Source organism: Alligator sinensis, unplaced genomic scaffold (assembly GCF_000455745.1).
Source record: "Alligator sinensis unplaced genomic scaffold, ASM45574v1 scaffold343_1, whole genome shotgun sequence".
NCBI classification, from domain to species: domain Eukaryota; kingdom Metazoa; phylum Chordata; order Crocodylia; family Alligatoridae; genus Alligator; species Alligator sinensis.
Window position 1 is genome coordinate 719,900 of NW_005841947.1, and position 19,353 is coordinate 739,252.

At 45.5% G+C, this 19,353-nt stretch overlaps 1 protein-coding gene across 1 annotated transcript; it reads left to right on the forward strand.

The window, feature by feature from the left end:
- Positions 1-8,756: 8,756 nt before the first annotated feature.
- LOC102367850 (apovitellenin-1-like) lies at positions 8,757-12,824 on the forward strand. The gene is made up of 4 exons (XM_006020152.3): positions 8,757-9,707; positions 11,074-11,172; positions 11,685-11,847; positions 12,442-12,824. The coding sequence occupies exons 2-4, from the start codon at positions 11,112-11,114 to the stop codon at positions 12,533-12,535; spliced, it is 318 nt and encodes a 105-aa protein (XP_006020214.1). The 5' UTR covers positions 8,757-9,707; positions 11,074-11,111; the 3' UTR covers positions 12,536-12,824.
- Positions 12,825-19,353: the final 6,529 nt, after the last annotated feature.

Below are 19,353 nucleotides of genomic sequence, written 5' to 3' on the forward strand. Positions count from 1 at the left end.
ATGCGCTGTGGAGCCCCCGTGAGGCATGTGGCGACAGGGAAGCAGCCAGCTCAGGGCTGGCTGCTCCCCCATCTCCGTGTGCTGCAGAGCGGCTGGCTGGGGTGCAGGGTGCCTCAGCATGGGGGCTGCCTACTGACTAGCCCTGCACTGAGGCAATCTGCCCTGTCAGGGCAACATCTACACATGCACTGCTGCTCGCAAAAAAACTCCGCAGTGGGGGTAGTACTTGTATTTTACAAGACCGCCCTGCTACAGATTTTATTAGTTCTGTGTGCCCTAAGAAATGTTTACTGTAAAGTTCATTGGTCAGCTATGTAGTAAACTTCTCATGTAGATGCACCCTGTATTTACTAGGAGAGAGATTGCTTTAAAAAACTAATTTCTGTAGGAAAAACAGCAAGTGACTTTCTTGATGTGATTGGTTTGCCACTTTGAATATGCAACAGAAAAGCCCCTCCTTGGATGTTCATAGAATCATAGAAAATGAGGGTCGAAAGGGACCTCAGGAGGTCATCTAGTCCAACCCCCTACTCAAAGCAGGATCATCCCCAACTAGATCATCCCAGCCAAGGCTTTGTTGAGCCAGGCCTTAAAAACCTCCAAGGATGGAGAGTCCACCACCTCTCTGGGTAACCTGTTCCAGTGTTTTACTACCCTCCTAGTGAGAAAAGTCTTCCTAATATCTAACCTAAACTTCCCTTGTTGCGACTTGAGACCACTGTTCCTTGTTTTGTCATCACCACGAACAGTTCAGCTCCACCCTCTTTGGCCCCAGTCTGCAGGTAGCTGAAGGCTGCTATCAGATCCCCTCTGTCTTCTCTTCTGCAGACTTAATAAGCCTCTCTCCTCAGAAGTCATGTGCCCCAGCCTCCAAACCATTTTCATTGCCGTCCACTGGACTCTCTCCAACTTATTCACATCCTTTCTATAGTGGGGGCCCAAAACTGGACACAGTACTGTACTGCAGATGTGGCCTCACCAGTGCTGAATAGAGGGAAATGATCACTTCCCTTGATTTGCTGGCAGTGTTCCTACGAATGCAGCCCAGTATGCTGTTAGCATACTGGGCTGTTGTTCTTGGCAACAAGGGCATATTGCTAACTCATATCCATCTCACTATAACCCCCAGGCCCTTTTCTGCAGAGCTGCTGCCCAGCCAGTCAGCCCCCAGTCTGTACTGGTGCATGGGATTCTACTGCCCTAAGTGCAGGCCTCTGTGCTTGTCCTTATTGAACCTCATGAGATTTCTTTTGGTGTAATCCTTAATGTTGACTGGATGCTTCCCATCCCCACAGTAAAACTGCTTTGCAAAGGCACCTTCCTGAATTGAGGATGATCAGCACTCTGGGCACTGCTTGTGCATTTTGTAATTACAGGTCTTGACCAACCTAGTCTCTATGGTTACATCATCCAGTTCATTTTTTCAAGGTTGTTGCCATGAGGACATTTTCTACTGTTTGTTCTAGTTTTAAATGTTCCAATCCAATATGAGAAGACATATAGTGGAGCAAGTGGCTTTTCCCTTCCCTGGGGCTGCATATACACCAGATAATTACACTGATATATGGATAAGTGTTTATCCTAGGCGCACATCCCCAGCTCAATTCCATGGTTTTGCTTGCATTTGTACTGTACCATCGCAGTAGCAGTACTTTTTTGGGTGTCCCAGCATGACTGTCTGAAGCAGGTGCAGCTAGGTTCAGAACCTGCTAGGGGGCTGGAGAAGATATTGCTTTCCCACAGTCCCCCGTGTACCAGTGATATTTCTGCGTCCATATCTTGGGATGGAGGCCAAGATAAACATACACCTCCCTCTTCTTGATCAGCAAGAAACTTTGCCAGGTTTTCCTTGGAGGTCTGCAGTTGGTGGCCAGTCCTGCAGAGGCTGAAACAGGGACTTTCAGAGCTAAAAGCATGAGTCTATTTATGGCTTGAATTCAAGAATTAGTCTCTATTCCAGGTGACTGTAACAAACTGCTTTCTGGCTCCTATGCAGAGAGGCATATCAGAAGACATATTCTTCTGATTTGTAACTTGCACTTACAAATGAGTTAAACTTGCTCCATGCTGAATTAACTGGTCTCGTATAGTATTTGGGGGTGATGCTCATCAGGTAGAGATGCTCTTGCATCTGGTCAATAGCTGAAGGATGGTGTTATCAAGTTGACCATCAAGTAACCAGGAGTGGCTGGCTAACTTCAGGTGAAAGGACAAGATTTTGTCTGTGCTTCTGTTGCACTAGCCCTGATACTGCAGCAACTGGAACAGAAGAAAGAGGGCTGTACTCCTCCTGGGAAATGATCCTCTGAGATTTGATCACTGTGGATGGATCTTGTTTTGAATTTCAAAAGGCTGTAACCATGTGCTGGTGGTGGGACTTGCATAGTTCAGATGGTTTATGATGTTGTTGGTCATGGCTGCGTAATAGTTTGTATCAGTTGTGAAAAGGCTATGGATGATTGCATTGATATTAAAGAATTACTTTCCTTCACAATCAGCATCCTGTTTGTACACCAGCAGTGTTCCTCTGCTATAAGAAGTAGCAGATGTCCAGGACCATACAGGTCAGTCTCCTTGAAAAGGGTAAATAGTGGACAATGAGTATTCTTAAGCATAAATTGCTTCATTAAAGTGTCCATACCTGTAATGAGATGAGCAAAGCAGCATGCAGTACAGTTCCTTTTTTCAGTATCAACGCATCAACCCGGTTGCCCAAGTAGCAGAGAGTAACACTGACTCTCTTTCAAAAATAAATTCTAATCTGAGGCCAAGGCAGAAAGCAAAGTCCCCTTCTTTATGCACAGCACTCTCTCCCTTCCCCCTCCTCTACCATGCTGCTTTGCACAAAACCTTGCACAGCGTCTTCTCAAGACTTAATGGCTCATTATACACTAAGAAAAAAACATGGAAGACTGTGTAACAATGCCACCTGCTGAATCCTGCCACAATACCATAATTGTACTAATTGCTCAATTTAGTTTACTTATGTCCAGCAAAGAGAGCTTCTTTTTCTCCATTCCCTCTATCTAGTAGAGAGAAGGAAACTGATTCTAAGAGTTCTAGAAGGATTAATCATGTTTGGAACTTCTGTTCATATTTCTTGTTAAAATTCAAATGAAAAAAAAATCTACTGATATGGACATTCTTCAGGAAAAATTAATTTAAAGTCTGTAACTGAAATGAATTTAGTTTTGCAGCTTTCAAATAAATTTGGGGCATTTAATATCTTATGTAACCCAGGAACAATAATGGTACCTTTGTGTTTTTAGATATCTACTCTGTATTGGAGTGAGACAAATAATTGCAAAGAACAGCTGCAAATATTGCAGTTTGTTCACACACACAGTTTTCCGACAGTTATAAAGAAGTAGTATTCATGTGTCAGGCAGTCTGTGGATAGTTTGAAGAATATTGCTAAATACCCTCAACAAATTCTTCACTGTTGGTTGCTAATTTAGTTCTAGTTTCCATGGATTCTGTTGCACAGCTGAAGAGGAGCAGCCCTTGTCTATGAGAAGTAATTTCCTGCCCTGGTAGAGATGAAGTAGGCTGGAAATGATTCAGGTATAACAAAACCTTTCATAATGTGAGTATGTGACTCTGTCATTGCAAACTCTCTTAACCTTCAGAGTAGCAGAAATCTTAGAAAAATAGGGCTGTAAGGGACGGCAGGAGGTCATCTAACCCAGCCTCCTGCTCAACTCAGTACTTACCTAACCTGGGCTTTAAAAATTTTCAATGTGGGGACTAAACAACCACTTCTGGTAACCTGGTCCAATGCGTGCCTCCAGCAGGGGAAGGGGGGGCACCTTTAGGGACAGCAGGGAGCTGTGTGGCCCAGCCGATGGCACTGGGGCCGGTGCCCTTGCTCACAGGGGTGGGGTAGCTGGGAGACGCTGCAGGGCTGGAGGGAGCAGGGGAATGCGGGTCAGGAATGAGGGGCACTGGCAGGGCTGGGGCGGCTGTGGGTTGGGAGTGCAGGGCACTGGCAGCACCAGGGGGCTGCACACCGGGCATGAGGGGCACCAGCATGGCCCAGGAGGGCAGTGTACTATGGGTTAGGAGTGAGGCACACTGGCAGGACCAGCGGTCTGTGGGCTAGGAGTGAGGGGCAACAGAATGGGCAGGGGCAGGGCACTGGCATATCATTGCCCCACCAATCATCTCTCCCGCCACCCTTGTGTGACAGGTGTCCCTTTTTTTGGGACTGGAAATATAGTAACCCTAGACTTTGGTCCTATATATATTGTGGAGAATGAGGGAGGCTGTGGGAAGGAAGGTCACTTTGGTGACTTCACTGACATGAACAAATGTCAAGAACTCCAGGAGGGAGTTTATTGCTAGATGAATAGTGGTGGGTCAGGGCTTTAAAAGGAGAGAGAAATTCTTGGTCTGCTAAAGACTCTTCAGTGAAAAGCACCCCCCTTCCATTCATAGGAAACTAAACTACCTGGTTTCCAAGCCCCTGATTCCAACAACAGATTATTTGGGGCTTGAGAAGCCACTGTGGGGTATTCAACTGGTGGGCTGGAAGGATGGGGCAGATTAGGGAAACTGGGTGCACTGAATCCCATCCTATCTGTTCCTTACCCTTCTTTTCCATCATTTTGTGTTCCTGTGTGACCAGCTGCTACTCCTGCTAGTTCCTGCCTCTTGGCTCAGGAACCAGTTGGAGGAGATTTAGCCTGGAAAAGCGCAGGCTCAGGGGGGATCTGATGGCCACCTATAAGTTTATCGGGGTGACCATCAGTATCTGGGGGAACGTTTGTTCACCAGAGCACCCCAAGGGATGACGAGGTCGAACAGTTATAAACTACTGCAAGACCGTTTCAGGCTGGACATAAGGAAGAATTTCTTTACTGTCCGAGCCCCCAAGGTCTGGAATAGCCTGCCACCGGAGGTGGTTCAAGCACCTACATTGAACACCTTCAAGAGTAAATTGGATGCTTATGTTGCTGGGATCCTATGACCCCAGCTGACTTCCTGCCCTTCGGGCGGGGGGCTGGACTCGATGATCTTCCGAGGTCCCTTCCAGCCCTAATGTCTATGAAATCTATGAAATCATAGTTAAAGTTCTTCTTAACATCCATGGATAGATCTAGGATTGCAGCAAGAGGGTTGCAGATTTATGTGGCATGTATGCAGTGAGTTCTTTGACCTTACCTGCTGATCTCCACAATTGCCATAAGTTTTCTGAGCTCACCAGCTGATTGGCATGGGCTGTAGCCAAAGCTTCTACTTTCACACAGCTCTGGAGCCTGAAGGGTGAGTGCTACTGCTGTTTATGCTTCCTACCTTCCACCCCACCTCTCCCACTCCTCCTGCCTCCCCTGTTCAATTAATCAGCAGGGTAAAAGAGTAGAGGAGCAGCAGTTCATACCTTCTGGGCTTCAGAGCATCAGAACCCATGCAGATCACCTGGTGAGCCAGAGAGCCTATGGCATGTACAGAGTTCTGGCAGGAGGGGTGCTGACATGCCAATGAATCAGCTGAAAGGGGTGGGGGGCAACTGAGCCACCACAACCTCTTGGATCCGCCTCTGCTAATATCCAGCCTACATTTTCCTCATTGCAGCTTAAGGCTGTTGTTCCTTTAACCGTCCCCTGTAGCCACAAATAATAGTGCATCATCATCTGCTTTATAAACACCCTTCAGGTATTTGAAGACTGTCATCAAATCCCTTCTTAGTCTTCTCTTTTCCCAACTCTTAGCTCCCAGTTCTTCCAAACTTTTCTCCTATGTCATGTTTTCCAGACCACAATAAATTTTGCTGCTTTCTGCCAGATTCTTTTCAATTTGTCCACATCTTTCTTGAAGGGCAGTGTCCAGAGGCCTCACAAATGCCAAAAATAGCAAAAGAATCATTTCCCTGGACATGGAAGTGGCATACCTGTTAACAGCAGACTGGGTTGTATTAGCTTTTTCTTGCAGCAAGAACATGCCATTGACCCATTCAGCCACTTTCACCCCCAGGTCCTTTTCTACAGTACTGCAGCCAAGTCACTCATTCCCCAATTTATCCTTGTGATTGTTCTGTTCCACTGGAGGACTTTGCCTTTATCCTTACTGGATTTCATCTGATTAATTTCAAGTCATATTTCCATTTTCCCCAAGGTCATTCTGAATCCTAATCCTATCCTGCAAAGTGTTTGCAACCCCACCCATCTTGGTTTCTTATGCAAATATCCAAGCGTGCACTCAATTCCATCCTCCAAATCTTAAATGAAGATGCTAAATAATACCAGGCCCAGGAGAGACCCCTGGGGAATCTGCTTCTATATCGGTCCCCAATTAGACATCAAGCCATCGATGAACATTCATTGAGCATGAAGACCTAACTAGTTAAGTATCCACCTTACAGTACTTTTGCCTACATTTAATTTTCTTATCTTACTAATGAGAAGACACAGAATACTGATCTTGGCAGCTGCTCCCCTCTAACCTTAGATCTGACAAGTGGTATAAAACTCTCCCATTCTCCCTCTGACAGAATAGAACTTGCAGAATGCCCATCATCACAGAATGTAGGCACCATTCCAAAAATGGAGCAAGAAGGGTTGTTTGTTGTGCAATTGTTGTTTGCATTGTTTGAAAATAATCAATCAGCCCACTCTTGGCAATCACCTGCTTGGCAAGAGAAAGGCCCAGATACAAGTTTTGGGGCTGCTATTCATGTCAGTGTTAAGCTGACATGAAAGGACCTAACGAGTAAGAATGAGAACAGTACAAAACATTCAAACTGCCTCAAGTTTCTGAGCCACATGCAGGAGCTCTATTGTAGGGCTGTGTGAAACAGCACCGTTCTGATTCAACTTCCGTTTCGACGATTCGATGGAACAGTGTTTCGTTTCAAGTTTCATTTCCTTTCGAAAGCACTGTTCCATTTCATCAAAACTGTTTTGCTGTTTCTACACTATTTCGATGTTTCACCCCTAGGTTATTATGGGGAAACATAAAATACAGCAGGCAGGCAGATAGGGGGCTTGCTGGCACCCCCAGGAGGACTGTGGGGACTGTGCCAGAGTCCTCCCAGGGGTGTGAGCCCCCGATCTGCCCGCCAGATGAGAGAAGCCGAGTGCTGCCACCTGGGACCAGCACCTGCCTTGAGCCAGCTCCAGTACAGGGCTGGAGCAGATCAGCTTGTGCAGGGACCCACCGCCCCAATCCTACAGCTAGTTTTGGTAGGGGGTGGGGCAGATCAGCTCATGAGGGGACCTGCCCCCGCAATCCTGGGGCAGGGGAGGGTCCCTGAACCAGCTGATTTTGTCCAGGCCCGGCAGCCCTCCTGGGGGTGCAGGGAGCAGCAGGCAGATCAGGGGCCTGCTGGCACCCCCTGAGGGCTGCAGGGGCTGTGCCAGAGTCCTCCCAGGGGTGTGCGCCCCCGATCTGCCTGCCGGGTAACGAGCCAGGTGCTGCAGCCTGGGGCCAGCGGCAGGACCAATCTTCCCGGCTCTGGGTGTGGGCTGTCATCTGGCAGGCAGATCACGGCCCACACCCCCAGGAGGACTCCGGCACAGCCCCCACAGCCTTCCTGGAGATGCAGGCTAGCCCCTGAGCTGTCTGCCGGATGAGAGGAGCCGGATGCTGCCACCTGGGACCAGCGGCACCAGCAATCTTCCCGGTGCTGGTCCCAGACAGCAGCACCCGGCTTCTCTCATCTGGCAGACAGATCAGGGGCCTGTACCCCCAGGAGGACTCCAGCACAGCACCGGCGAGCCCCCAATCTGCCTGCCAGATGACAGGAGGTGGGTGCTGCCACCTGGGACTGGCGCTGAAGCCAGTAAGTCTGGTTTCAAAACTCGAAACTTTCTAAACGTTTTGAGTTCCCTTGTTTTGTTTCAAAACTGTTTTGAAGGCTTTTGTTTCATTTTGATTTCACTGTTTTGAGCTTGAAATGCATTGAAACAGCTTTGAAACAAAACACCAGGCGAAATTTTGCATAGCCCTACTCTATTGCTAATTCTAGCAACCTTTGCTGAAATCCATACTCCCTGCCAGGCTAGACTGTTCTAAGTAAAAGTTCCACACTTATCTCTAGATCAAGTTTTGAATGGTGAGTTAGGGGTAAGACTGTTCATACCCCAAGTAAGCACCATGGTACAGATCAAGCCTTTGAAGTACTGTATTATGTTTAGCTTCTACAACATGCCTTGTATCATTCTTCTAAAAATGTTCTACTATTATAGCTCTCCAGTGAAAAGACAGATGTTAACTACGTGGATTTTTCAGAGTGGATTACAACTGACTGGCATCTCTTTTGTATTTGTATGTTTTGTTGTTTCTTTTTAGAACAGGAAAAGTAGTCATGTGCTTTCAGGAGAAGACCTGGAATCAGAGGATCTATTCTCATCTGGCTCTGAATCTTGCACCACTAGACAGGGTTGGGGAATATTTGCATTCCATCCCCAGGAAATTTTTTTACTTTAGAAAAAAACTTTGTTTTTTCAAATAATAAAAATAGTGAAGGAAAAAAAAAGATGAAAACCCTTTTTAGTCACAAAGAGGAACAACTGATGAAAAATTTTAGACCTGCCTTCTTCAAAGATGTGACTTTAGCCAAGTCATTTTGCAAATCACTGGGGGCATCTACATGTTTATTAATGAGCAGTAGTTACTGCGCATTTAACTTAGTACTTGTATAATCCTAATACTACTGTGCTGTAGCATATTAGCATTGTTTTGTGCAGTGACGTACTACTGCACAGTATTATTAGACTACTGTGCTGTTAGTGTATTATGTAGACATATCCGGTGAGTCTTGTTTGTTAGTCTTTCTTTTACAGATGGGGGAAACTTCTGGCTCTATGTCCCCTGCCTGTGCCACACATTGCATTTAAGACATGACAATCCAGCTAATCACAATTTAAATTGTTGTCCGACCACACATCTAAGCAATTCATGGTATCTCAAAACACAGAATAAGCTACAAAAGATATTCCACAAAAAATGCATAATAACTTTGTGGCTGGTTGCTATGATGCCAATAATTGAACATGTGGCCATGTGTGCCCCTGCGGCTGGGAGCCTGGGGGATCCTGACAATAAAGTGTAGCGAGATCTGATGCTGGATCCCCCAACCACGCTTTGCAAGTGAGCCATGGCAGGAAGTGTGGTTGTGTGGATCATACATCAGATCTCATTGCACCTCTACCTGGATGTCTGGCAGTGCCTAAAATGCTTCAGGCTTTCTACAAAGAGAGCAACTTTGGAGTTAAACAATGTTTTAATTGTTACAGGTTAGCTTAAATGCTGACTGAACCCTCTATTTCTTTTTTCCTCATGGGAGAAAGGCATCTGATTGCTTATTATAGTTAGCGAGTATTGGTAAAGTAAAAAATATATGGGACCTGCTGAGGCATTCAATGGAGAAGGAGAGCATGAAGTAAACACTTGTCAAATGGAATTTGATCAGTTTGTGGAAGGGTTTGTCTGACCTGGTCGCCAGCCGCAGCAAGGGACTCGATGACCCCGTGTTGCTATGGGTCAGAATCCAGGCTCAGCTGCACTGATCCTCCATTGCCAAATCCCAATCTGAGCAGGACTCTGGACTCTACACTTCCTGCCCATCCCACCCTGCCAAGTCTCATTGCAAAAGAGCTAATGTGGAAAAAGCAAGACCTCTGACCCCTGCTCTCTCTATATTAACGTGGCATAATCACTTAGATTCCAGATGAGCATCTTCTCCTTCCTCTGCCTATAAGAGACAGGTAAGAGCAAATTCAGCCTGTGGTTTCCAGCTGTGTGAATTATACTAAATGGTATATATGGAACATCCAAAAGTCAGTAGAGCTAGGGGGCTATGTATACCCAATTTCCTCTGGCAAAGGTCTGATTTACTCAAGCTATTAGCTCTTTTCCCTATTTCCAAGGCAGTAATAGTCTATAAATTTGGGAGGATGAAATTCATCTACTAGGAACAGGAACCTACTAATGTGTTTCATTGCAGGTCCAAGGCAGGAGGAGACAGACCAAGGTGCAAATGGTATCTCAGGTCTGCAGGAGAAAATCTGGCCATAAGATTAAAAAGTAGTTCACTTGGTTTCCTTTCTATCTGTAAGCATTAGATAGCAGTTATCAGCTGCCTAGGTACCATTAAAGGAATAGCATCTAAGGTTAGGAAATGTATACTAACAGCAAGCAGTTGCTGGTACACTAATCATGAGCCTTGATTAGTAGCCATTTGGCACAAGTTTAGCAAACCTAGTCTTTTCAGGAGGTAGCCCAACCACCTTTCCTGCCATGAGATGCCTTAGTTTTAGTGACTTGTTCATATGTCCAGAGGTGATGTAACTTGACTACAGCGTTAATTTGCTCCAGTGTAAATTACTCTGTTAGGTCCAAATAGTTGAAAAAGTGTAGTTAACTTTAACCTTCTGGCTTTGACTCCTGTAATACTGGTTTTCCAAAGATCCTCTAGTAAGTATTGAGAGAGAAGAGACTGGATGAAAAGGAAGCAGTTCTAGTACTGCTTTGCTAACTGCAACAATGCTAATGTTTTTGTGCACTATTAATGCTGATTGCTAGCTGCATAAGCTTCTAGCAAATCCCAGGATAAACAGGACAGATGAAACCCTTCTGGATTTCTGCTCCCATCTTTTCCCTGTTGTAGAAACAAAAATGATTAGACCAGTCCATTGTTCCATTTCATTCAGTCTCCTATGTCTAATAACAGCAATAAGAAGGTACTATGTGAGAAGATGCAAGAACCCCTACAATATTACTTTTTAAACTTTATCTGTCTGTTTAGGTGGAAAGCTAATTGTTATCGTTACTCCCCATCAGGTTAGAAGTTTGCTTCTGTCTGGCAACATGACGATTTAGATCCTCTATAGGATAAATAATTTTTGGTTAAGCACCTCAAATGCTTTCCTTATCCATGCACCTTTAATATAGCAACTTAATAAAATAATACTGTATCATCATTTTGTATTGAATTAGCTTGACTATTTAATAGAAAAAGAAAAGAAAAAACAGAATGTTCATAGGAAGGAAAAAACCCTGCCTGCTACAAGTTAAGTGTGACATGTTGAATAGATATGCCACGATCAAAGGATTAACTTGTGCTTCCTGCAGGTTTCTGTACCTATTGCTCTGAACTTGTACTACAAACCATGCTTCTGTCCAGGGCAGTGGCTATAGCCCTTGTAATGCTTCTCAGCACCAGTTTCTCTGGTAAGTCTGACAAAAGCTCTTCAGTCTATCTGGGACATTCCTCAGCTTTATATGCATTTAACTTACTCTTACACAAGCCTATCCCAGCCACAAATGAAGGCAGAAACTTGAAACTTGGATTTTCACCATGACTGGCAGCATGAGTCCAATTTTGAGTGCATTGCACTTGAAAATCCCTGACACCTCTTGACTGATGGGTTTATCTTGGTACTAGTGCTCTGCCCAGTAGGTGCTACTGTCCACAGAGGTGCTTGAGCACTGGTGGTAGTGTGCTGTATCAGGTTCTGCTACACACCTCCAGGCTGTAGGTGCTACTAATACTACGTGCATGGGCTTTATTTTTGGAGGCTGGCCTCTGAATCACGGTGCACAGAAATTCTAGTGTGAGGCTCTGCGTCCCTGAATAGTTTCCACACAGTACCTTTCCAATGCAGACCTGTGAAGGACTTGGTGCCATTGATGAGAATGGTCATTAGAGGTGCTTAATATTCTTTTTCCCTTCTCCTCTCCAGAAGTGAGTGCGAAGACAATTGAAAAGAGACATGTCCGTCGTGACTGGCTGGTCATACCTGACACAATTGCATATTACATATATGAATCCGTGAACAAAGTGTCGCCTACGGTTGGGCAGTTCTTGGTAGATGCTGTTCGGATGCCAGTCATCGCTGAGATAAGGTATGAAATGGTTTCCTGAATTCTTTATTTGACTAGAGGTAGGAAAGGAAAGTAAGGAAACATGGTTACTCTCCAGAGACCAAGATCCTTGGAAGAACAGACCAAGCAACCTCTCACAGAGCAAAATACACATTCTTAATCCCATCCATCAAAGTATAATTCCTCCCTCTTGAATACTTACGGGTGATGATCCATAATCAGCTGTACTGGGCCTGTCTGGAATCACATGAACTGGTGCTGTCTGTTTTTAACTGTCTGAGAGAGGGAATCCCAGAGAGTAAATTAGGATGCATGATGGATTGATTCAGTTAGTAAATATTCCTCAGGCAATGGATGCTGGCAAGCAAGAGCCAGAAGTGCACTCACTTGAGAGGTACCATTCCATTCACAAGAAGTCCCCAGACCTATCCTGCCTTTTGAAGTGAGTCTTTTCAGGACCGCTGTAGAGCTCTACATTCACACTATTAAGCTAAGCTGTCAGGCCAAATTAGCTTTATAGGCCAAGACAAGGGAACAGCAGCCTTTTGACTACTGAAAATGAGAGGTTTCCACGCTCATCTGCATACCTTGCTAATACATCATTGTCTCCTGCAGGAACCTTTTGATGAAGGAAACTGCTAAAATCACTGTGATGGCTGAACAACTGGTGGAAAAAATAAAGGGTGTGTGGAAGAATGGGGAAGCCTAAGTAGCGAGATCAAGACAAGTCACAGCCTCTGGATGTGTAGCCAGTTTTCGACAGTGTCCTCTCTCCCTATGGACTGAGATCCCTTGTGAGCAGAATATTCCTCATATTCCACAATATTGCCACTAGAGGGGGTGGAAGCTTTAAAGACTAGGGAACCCATAACCTTGAAGAAAAAAATGTGGTACTAAAACAGAGCTGCAAGTAGCTGTATTTCTGTAGCTGTTTAGGAAGCCAATTTCTCCTTTAACAGTATAACCCTTTCTAATAAAACTTTGATTGCATTACAGTTCCTTCTGTTTCCTCCTTTGCATTCAATATTATACAACCACTGTCCACTTAAGCATCCTGTTCTGTGGAGAGAACTGATATGATACAAAGGAAGAGGGATGATAAATATGTTCTCAGTGATATGGAGGATCTCCCAGGTGAGCAAAACCAAGCTCAAGAACTACTCCTTTCTTCCATAGCATCCACATGAATGTAACATCTCAACCACCTGCCCCAACACATGTGTTCTTTGGCATCTGCAACAGTCCACAGACCTACAGATGCTTCTGACACTAAGTACTACAGATTTTAGCACCTGCTGGGTTCCCAGTTACTGCATCTAACTGCATCTACATCTAATTGAAACTAATACAGTCTGGCACCTGTAAAACATTTTCCATTGGAAGATACTGACTAATGTAGAAAAGCAAATGCGTATAAACAGTCTGTGCATAAATCTAGGCTGGGAATCGGAGGGTTTCTAATTATCATTGCAGCAAGGTTCTGCAACAGCCTTTCAACAGGAGTCAAAAGCTCTCCTGAGCCTAACAACCTGTGGGGCTGGGTGGGTAAGGCGCATGTTTTTGTCTCCAGTGGCACACAAGGAGGTGAGATGGGAATTGGGAACCATCTTGTCTGTCTGCTTCTGACACCCCACCCTGAATGACCAGGTCTGCTGTGCACAGTCTTTGGCACAAATCCTGAGCAAGGCTTCGACTTCCTGTTTTGAGAGTGGCAGTGAGCTGCCTTAGCTGCCCTTTCTTTCCACTGCACCCCTCCTGTCAAAATAAGGTGGGTGAAAAAAAATTAGCTTTAAGATGGAGCTTGATAGGTTTATGAATGGGATTTTATGATGCAGTTGCCTGAAACAGCAAGGACTTATGGTCCAAAAGGTCCTTTCTACTCCTCATCCCAACCCTCTCCCAGGCTGGGTAAGGAAATCTCTATCTTACAGTTATGTAAACAGAGGCGTAGAAAGTACGTGATTTGTGCATTATCACACTAGGAGTTTGGGGCAGAAACTAAAGTAGGTGGCTGGGAAGTGGGGGGTGGGGGTAAGGCCTTCTTACTCCTCAAGACAGGAAGATCCTTGCTTGGACTGTCAAAAAAAAATCGGTCTTCCTATTGTGAAGCAAGCATTAGCTCTGCACTGGTGCTTGAAACTAGTTTTGTGGAGCCAAAAACAAGGTCACTGGAATAAGTCAGTTCTTGACCACAGCCCTGTAAATTGCCTCACCTATTTCTCTGCCTTGGATCCTGATACTGCTGTCTTGACAACCTCTTTTGTGGACTTCTTGGTTGCTACTGGTTTGGTCATGTGCTTTTTGTGTTTCCTTTCTTGTGCACACATGTACAAACACACCTCTGTACCTCCTTCTATGTAGAAGAATGAGCTGAGCAGAGTGCAATATGAGCTGATGAGGGAGTTTACCACATGAAAAATAAAGCAGCTATTTCCGTTATAAAAACAATTTCCTACCTGCACGCCACTCCTTGTGTTTGACAGCCTGCCATTTTGCTCTTTCCTTCTCTCTCCCCTCTCACTGTATTCTAAGTCCATCCCTCTTACTGAGGCAGACAAGGTTCCTTGGGTGAATTTTGATACCTTTTATTAGACCAACCCAAATGGTTGGAGAATAGTTATTAAGCAAGCTTTCAGGTTCAAAAACCCTTCGTCGGGCTAAGGAAGCTTCAGCAGTTGGTGTGTGCTCTTACTGAGTCATTCAAGGAGCTAGGTTATTTCTCCAGCTGTACTTATCTTCCAATTATCTTGCATAAAAAAATGAATTTATGCTTAATAAGGCTGGGAGTCTGGGGTTGGCAGAAAATAGCCTGTATGGCACATGGTATCTCATAATGCTGATTGTCCTATCTGTTTCAAAATGGATGATTTTTGGGTTGCTCTTTTGAATACATGTATATCTATTTATGAAGACACTGTTTTTGAAGTACTGGTAGTTTACTGCAACTAGTTGCTGTTGGGTTTCTCTTCTCTCTCACTTGATGGTTGTAGGAAGCAAAGAACACACTTCCAATATGAATTTTCAGAGTAATAATCTGTGTTAAAATCTGCAACATTTTGGATGCTGATGAATACTTACTAGAAGTCCTTCCAATCTTCTTCAATAATATACCCATTCTGGATTTTACCAATCTAAGTGATGACCAGTTATTTCTGATATGTTAGCCTATGGAGAAATATGAATGAGATGAAGGTTCTTTGTATCTGCATCTGTTGAATTCCCTACTCTTTTTTTTTTTTCCACTGGTGCCTGCATGTGTGTGTTTAATGGTATTGGAAAAGGTTTTTTGTAATTTGCCAATCTAGCGTAATCTACAAGAAGAAAGAATGTGAATGCCTCTTTCCTCTACCCTTCTGCCTGGCTCCACTAATTCAGCTCATCTGTTTGAAAAAAAAAATTAAAAAATCTGGAAAGAATGAAGAGACGGCAGAGTTGGAACTGGGGCAAAGCAACAGTGAGCATCTGATTCCAAGCTGAAACAGCATCTTGTGATCCAGTGGAAAAGCATAGAAAATGAGAGTGGGGCAAGGCATTGGTATATTTTACTCCCACAGATTCACCATTTGACTTTGGACGTGCCACTTTACCTCTTTAGCATCTGTCTGCATCTGTGAAATGGAAAGGGAGAAACATTTCCCTGACTTTTTTTTCCCCTGATTCAAATAATTTCTGCTAAGGTACTTTGAGAGCCTCTGACAGAGAGGGCTGTCAGAAAAAAATATTACAACTTTAGTGATACTTGCGTTTTGAGTAATAATCACCAGTTTGTGGTTGAGTTATTTCAACAATATCCCTGAACTAAAATTTTAAAAAACATTGACTTTTTTTAGATGAATTATGTAGTGTGTGCTCACAATTTCTGAAATGTCTTCTTTATGTTAAAGTATTCACCAAATAGTAGGATGCATCGTTTTCAGAATCATTTGCAAACTGTCCAAGAGTGGCTGATTTTGGACTCTGTTTTGGCATAGGACAGTTCACACAACGTAGTTTCAATGACTGAAATCTTTCAAAGGATAAAGATTAACAGATAATGAATAAAGTACACACAACCCTTATTTTTATAATAAGTAGTTCCAAAAATGTATCTGGCCTCAAATAAGCTGCAACTTTATTTCAAGTCTTTTTTTGCAAAAAGATAAATTATGGAAAAAAAAGGAAAACCCATTAGGAAAACAATCAGAACTTAAGTTACTATGCTCAGTTAATTGCATCAAAAGCCAATCTCCTTTTTTAAAACATTTGTGTGTTTTAATAGACAATATTAAAACATTTTTATTAAAAAGTTATAAAAATGCAGTTACTGAAAACCCAGGTGTTAATAAATGTGTTTCAACCAATAAAATATTTCAAGTAATTATTACCAAAAATATTACAGGCTGAAAAAAAATAATGAGAATTAGTTGGGGGGAAAAGATTCACAAAGAAACTATTACTGTAAACAAACTATAAGTGGCTTTAAATAGGACCCGAAAGCTGTTTTTGTTATTTGATTAGTTCAAGCTGTTAGCAACCCACAGCCTTGTTTTTTTTTTTTTTTTGGGGGGGGGGGGGTTGGTTTTGGGTTTTGTTTGTTTGTTTGTTTGTTTTTTTGTTTTGTTTTGTTTTTTGGTTAGAAGGTAGCTGTTTACACAACACAGCTGAAATAAGTTAATTTAATTACTTAGGTGGTTTAGACCTTGGTTTCTTGCAGGGTTTGGTCGCAACCCCCTGAAAGACAGAATGGTGTTGCAGCCAGGTGAAGAAGGGCGCTTTGTACCTCAGAGCTTGTCTAAATCTCTCCCAACTGTACAGCTGGTCCAATAACAGGTATCACTAACAAATTTCCCTGTATCCTGAAGAAAGAAGGCATGGGGAGAGGGAATTAATATGGGCCTTGGGTCAAGACCCTTTAGCCTGCAGGTCTGGCTCCTGTTCCAGTCTCCACCCAAATTCATTGGGGAAATTCTGGGTGACTTGAAGCACTGGAACTTAAACCTTTTCAGACTGACTTATTTGACAAAAGGGGCTAACATGGGTTTGACAACCATAGAACAATGGCTGCCCCCCTGTTACTGGGTGGGGGGTGGCTATTGGGTATATGTCAATTGATTTTGGGGGATGACTGAAGAGAAAACAGGGATGGTAGTGAGGTCATAGGTTCAAAGCGAGTGTACCAAGCACCTCTGTTCTCAGTGGTGACAGATGACAGAACAAGGAGCAATGGTCTCAACTTGCAGCAAGGGAGGTTTATGTTGGATATTAGAAAAAACTCTCTCACTAAGAGGGTGGTGATGCACTGGAACAGGTTACCTAGAGAGGTGGTGGAGTCTCCATCCCTGAAGGTTTTTAAGGCCTGACTTGACAAAGCCTTGGCTGGAAAGATCTAGTTGGGGATGGTCCTGCTTTGAGCAGGGGTTTGGACTAGATGACCTCCTGAGGTCCCTTTCGACCCTCATTTTCTATGATTCTATGAACGTCCAGGGAAGGGCTTTTCTGGTGCATATTCAAAGGGGCAAACCAATTACATCAAGAAAGTCACTTGCTCATTTTGTACGATTCTGTGATTTTCTATGACACCGAGCAGAGTGCACTGGACAATGCCCACAGACTGGAGGCAACCACCCCTCTACAGACTGGAAACAGCCCTCTGCAGACTTAAGCCCCCCTCAGACAAGACCAGCTCTTAAGTTGGGGCTTGTTTCTTGCCTACAGAGAAACCCGAGAGCAGTTCTTCTGTTGCCAGGAGCTCAGAAAGGCCCACAGCAGGGCAGAAGGCTTTTAGCCCTCTGGCTCCCAAGAGCACACCCCAACTGCAGAAGAAACTTCCTCAGCCTGAAGAAGGGTTGTATTTTTTAAAACCCAAAAGTTTTCTTAAAATTCCCCCCCCCCCCCCAACTATTTAAGTTGGCCTAATAAAAGATCTCAGATGCACCCAGAGAGCATCTACTGGTCTACTGGAAAGCTCTGCCTTCCCCTTGCCAATTGTGGTGGGAGCCTAGCCTAGAATGGCGCTCCAGGGTCTCTGCCGGAGAACCCCCGCGGGAAGGGGGTGGCATGGCGTGTGGACACGCCAGGTGCTCCGCAGCCCCTCTCCAGGGGGCTGGCCCACCTTGCCTCCCATCGGCTGGCTCGGTCTCCCCGGGCCGGGCTCGCGTGCGCCGGCCGGGCGCCGGGAGGCAGGAATCAGTCAGCGCGGGCAGCGCTGAGTCAGAGCGCGCCCCGCCGCCGCACGCGATGCCTTGCCGGCCTCCCCGCTCCCCGGCCCCGCTCGGCTCCTCACAGAGCCAGCAGCAGCCCGCGCCGGGGATGGCCGCACTCCCAGCCCCAGGTAGGACTGCGAGCCCGCTGCCCCGCCGCTGCTAGGGGGTTGCAGCGCCCAGCCCCGCTGACAGCTCGCCCGCCACGGCGGAAGGGGCCTGCTCAGGAGGGCAGGCGGGAGTCCGACGCCCCTGCTCCAAGCAGGACCGGGGCTTCTGTCAGCCCTCATTGCTCACTACCTGTTGCTGAGCTTGGAAAAATTGATGGGGAGGGAGGAATAGGGAATAAGGAACCCAATTCAGTTTCCCTGAGTGGGGGGAGCAGCCTCCTCCCCTGCCCCTGAGCTCCTGGCTGGAGGCTCCCCTGGGAGCCCTGCGCCAGATCCACTTTCTCCTTTACATCCCTCCTTCCCACTCCTGCTCCTTGCCCAGGCTCCTCCTGGTGCAGATTGGGTGGGAACCGGGATTTTGCCCCCATATTGGGCCAGGGCCTGTCATCCTTCACAGTCAGGGTGCCCAGACTGTGGAATAAGCTCTCTCCAGAGGTGGTGCAGTCGCCTACCCTGGAGATCTTCAAGAGGAGACTGGAAGCTCACCTTGCTGGGGTCACTTGACCCCAGTTGTCTATTCCTGCCTAGTGCAGGGAGACTGGAAGGCACCATGAGCTACAAGGTCCCTTCCAGCCCCTGACAGTCTATGAATCCTTCCTTCTCACCACTGTTCCAGCCCCCAGGCAGGGTTGGCCGCAGACCGCAGGGGGCTTCCCGTTGACAGGGGGCTGCCAAAAGCTGGGGTGATGCAGGCAGCTCATGGGGTGCCACCTGGGGCAAGGGGGATAAAGTGGCTTTTTGGCTGGAGCTAACAACTTGCCTGCCTTACACCAAACAAGTCTGCAGGTCCTGCATGTACCCTATACACCCTGGGGTTTGGAGGATGGGTGCTAGAAGAGCAACTGGGCTGGAAAGAACAGGGCAGGGAGTTAGTTTAATCCTTAAAGGAGTGTTGCCCACAAAGCCAAATCATATGGAGGGAGTGGATTAGGTTAGACCCTCTGTAGCACATGCAGGCTTTGTTTGGAGTAGGGCGGGTAAGCTGTTAGCTCGCAGCTGGACTAGGAAGAGCAAGGTAGGAAGTTAGTCTTATCCTTAAAGGATTTCTGTCCACAAAGGCAAACCCTAGGACAGGGGTGGATTAGACCCTATACAACACTCTGAGACTTAGTTTGGAGCAGGGTGAGTAAATTGTTAGCTGGCATAGTCAGTTGAAACCCTGTGGGAAGCATTATCTT

Excerpts from the sequence above, each read along its gene's own strand:
- LOC102367850 (XM_006020152.3), top strand. The coding sequence starts at position 11,112 with ATGCTTCTGTCCAGGGCAGTGGCTATAGCCCTTGTAATGCTTCTCAGC. Across the intron at positions 11,173-11,684 it reads TCTCAGCACCAGTTTCTCTG|AAGTGAGTGCGAAGACAATT; the intron begins GTAAGTCTGACA and ends TCTCCTCTCCAG. Across the intron at positions 11,848-12,441 it reads CCAGTCATCGCTGAGATAAG|GAACCTTTTGATGAAGGAAA; the intron begins GTATGAAATGGT and ends TGTCTCCTGCAG.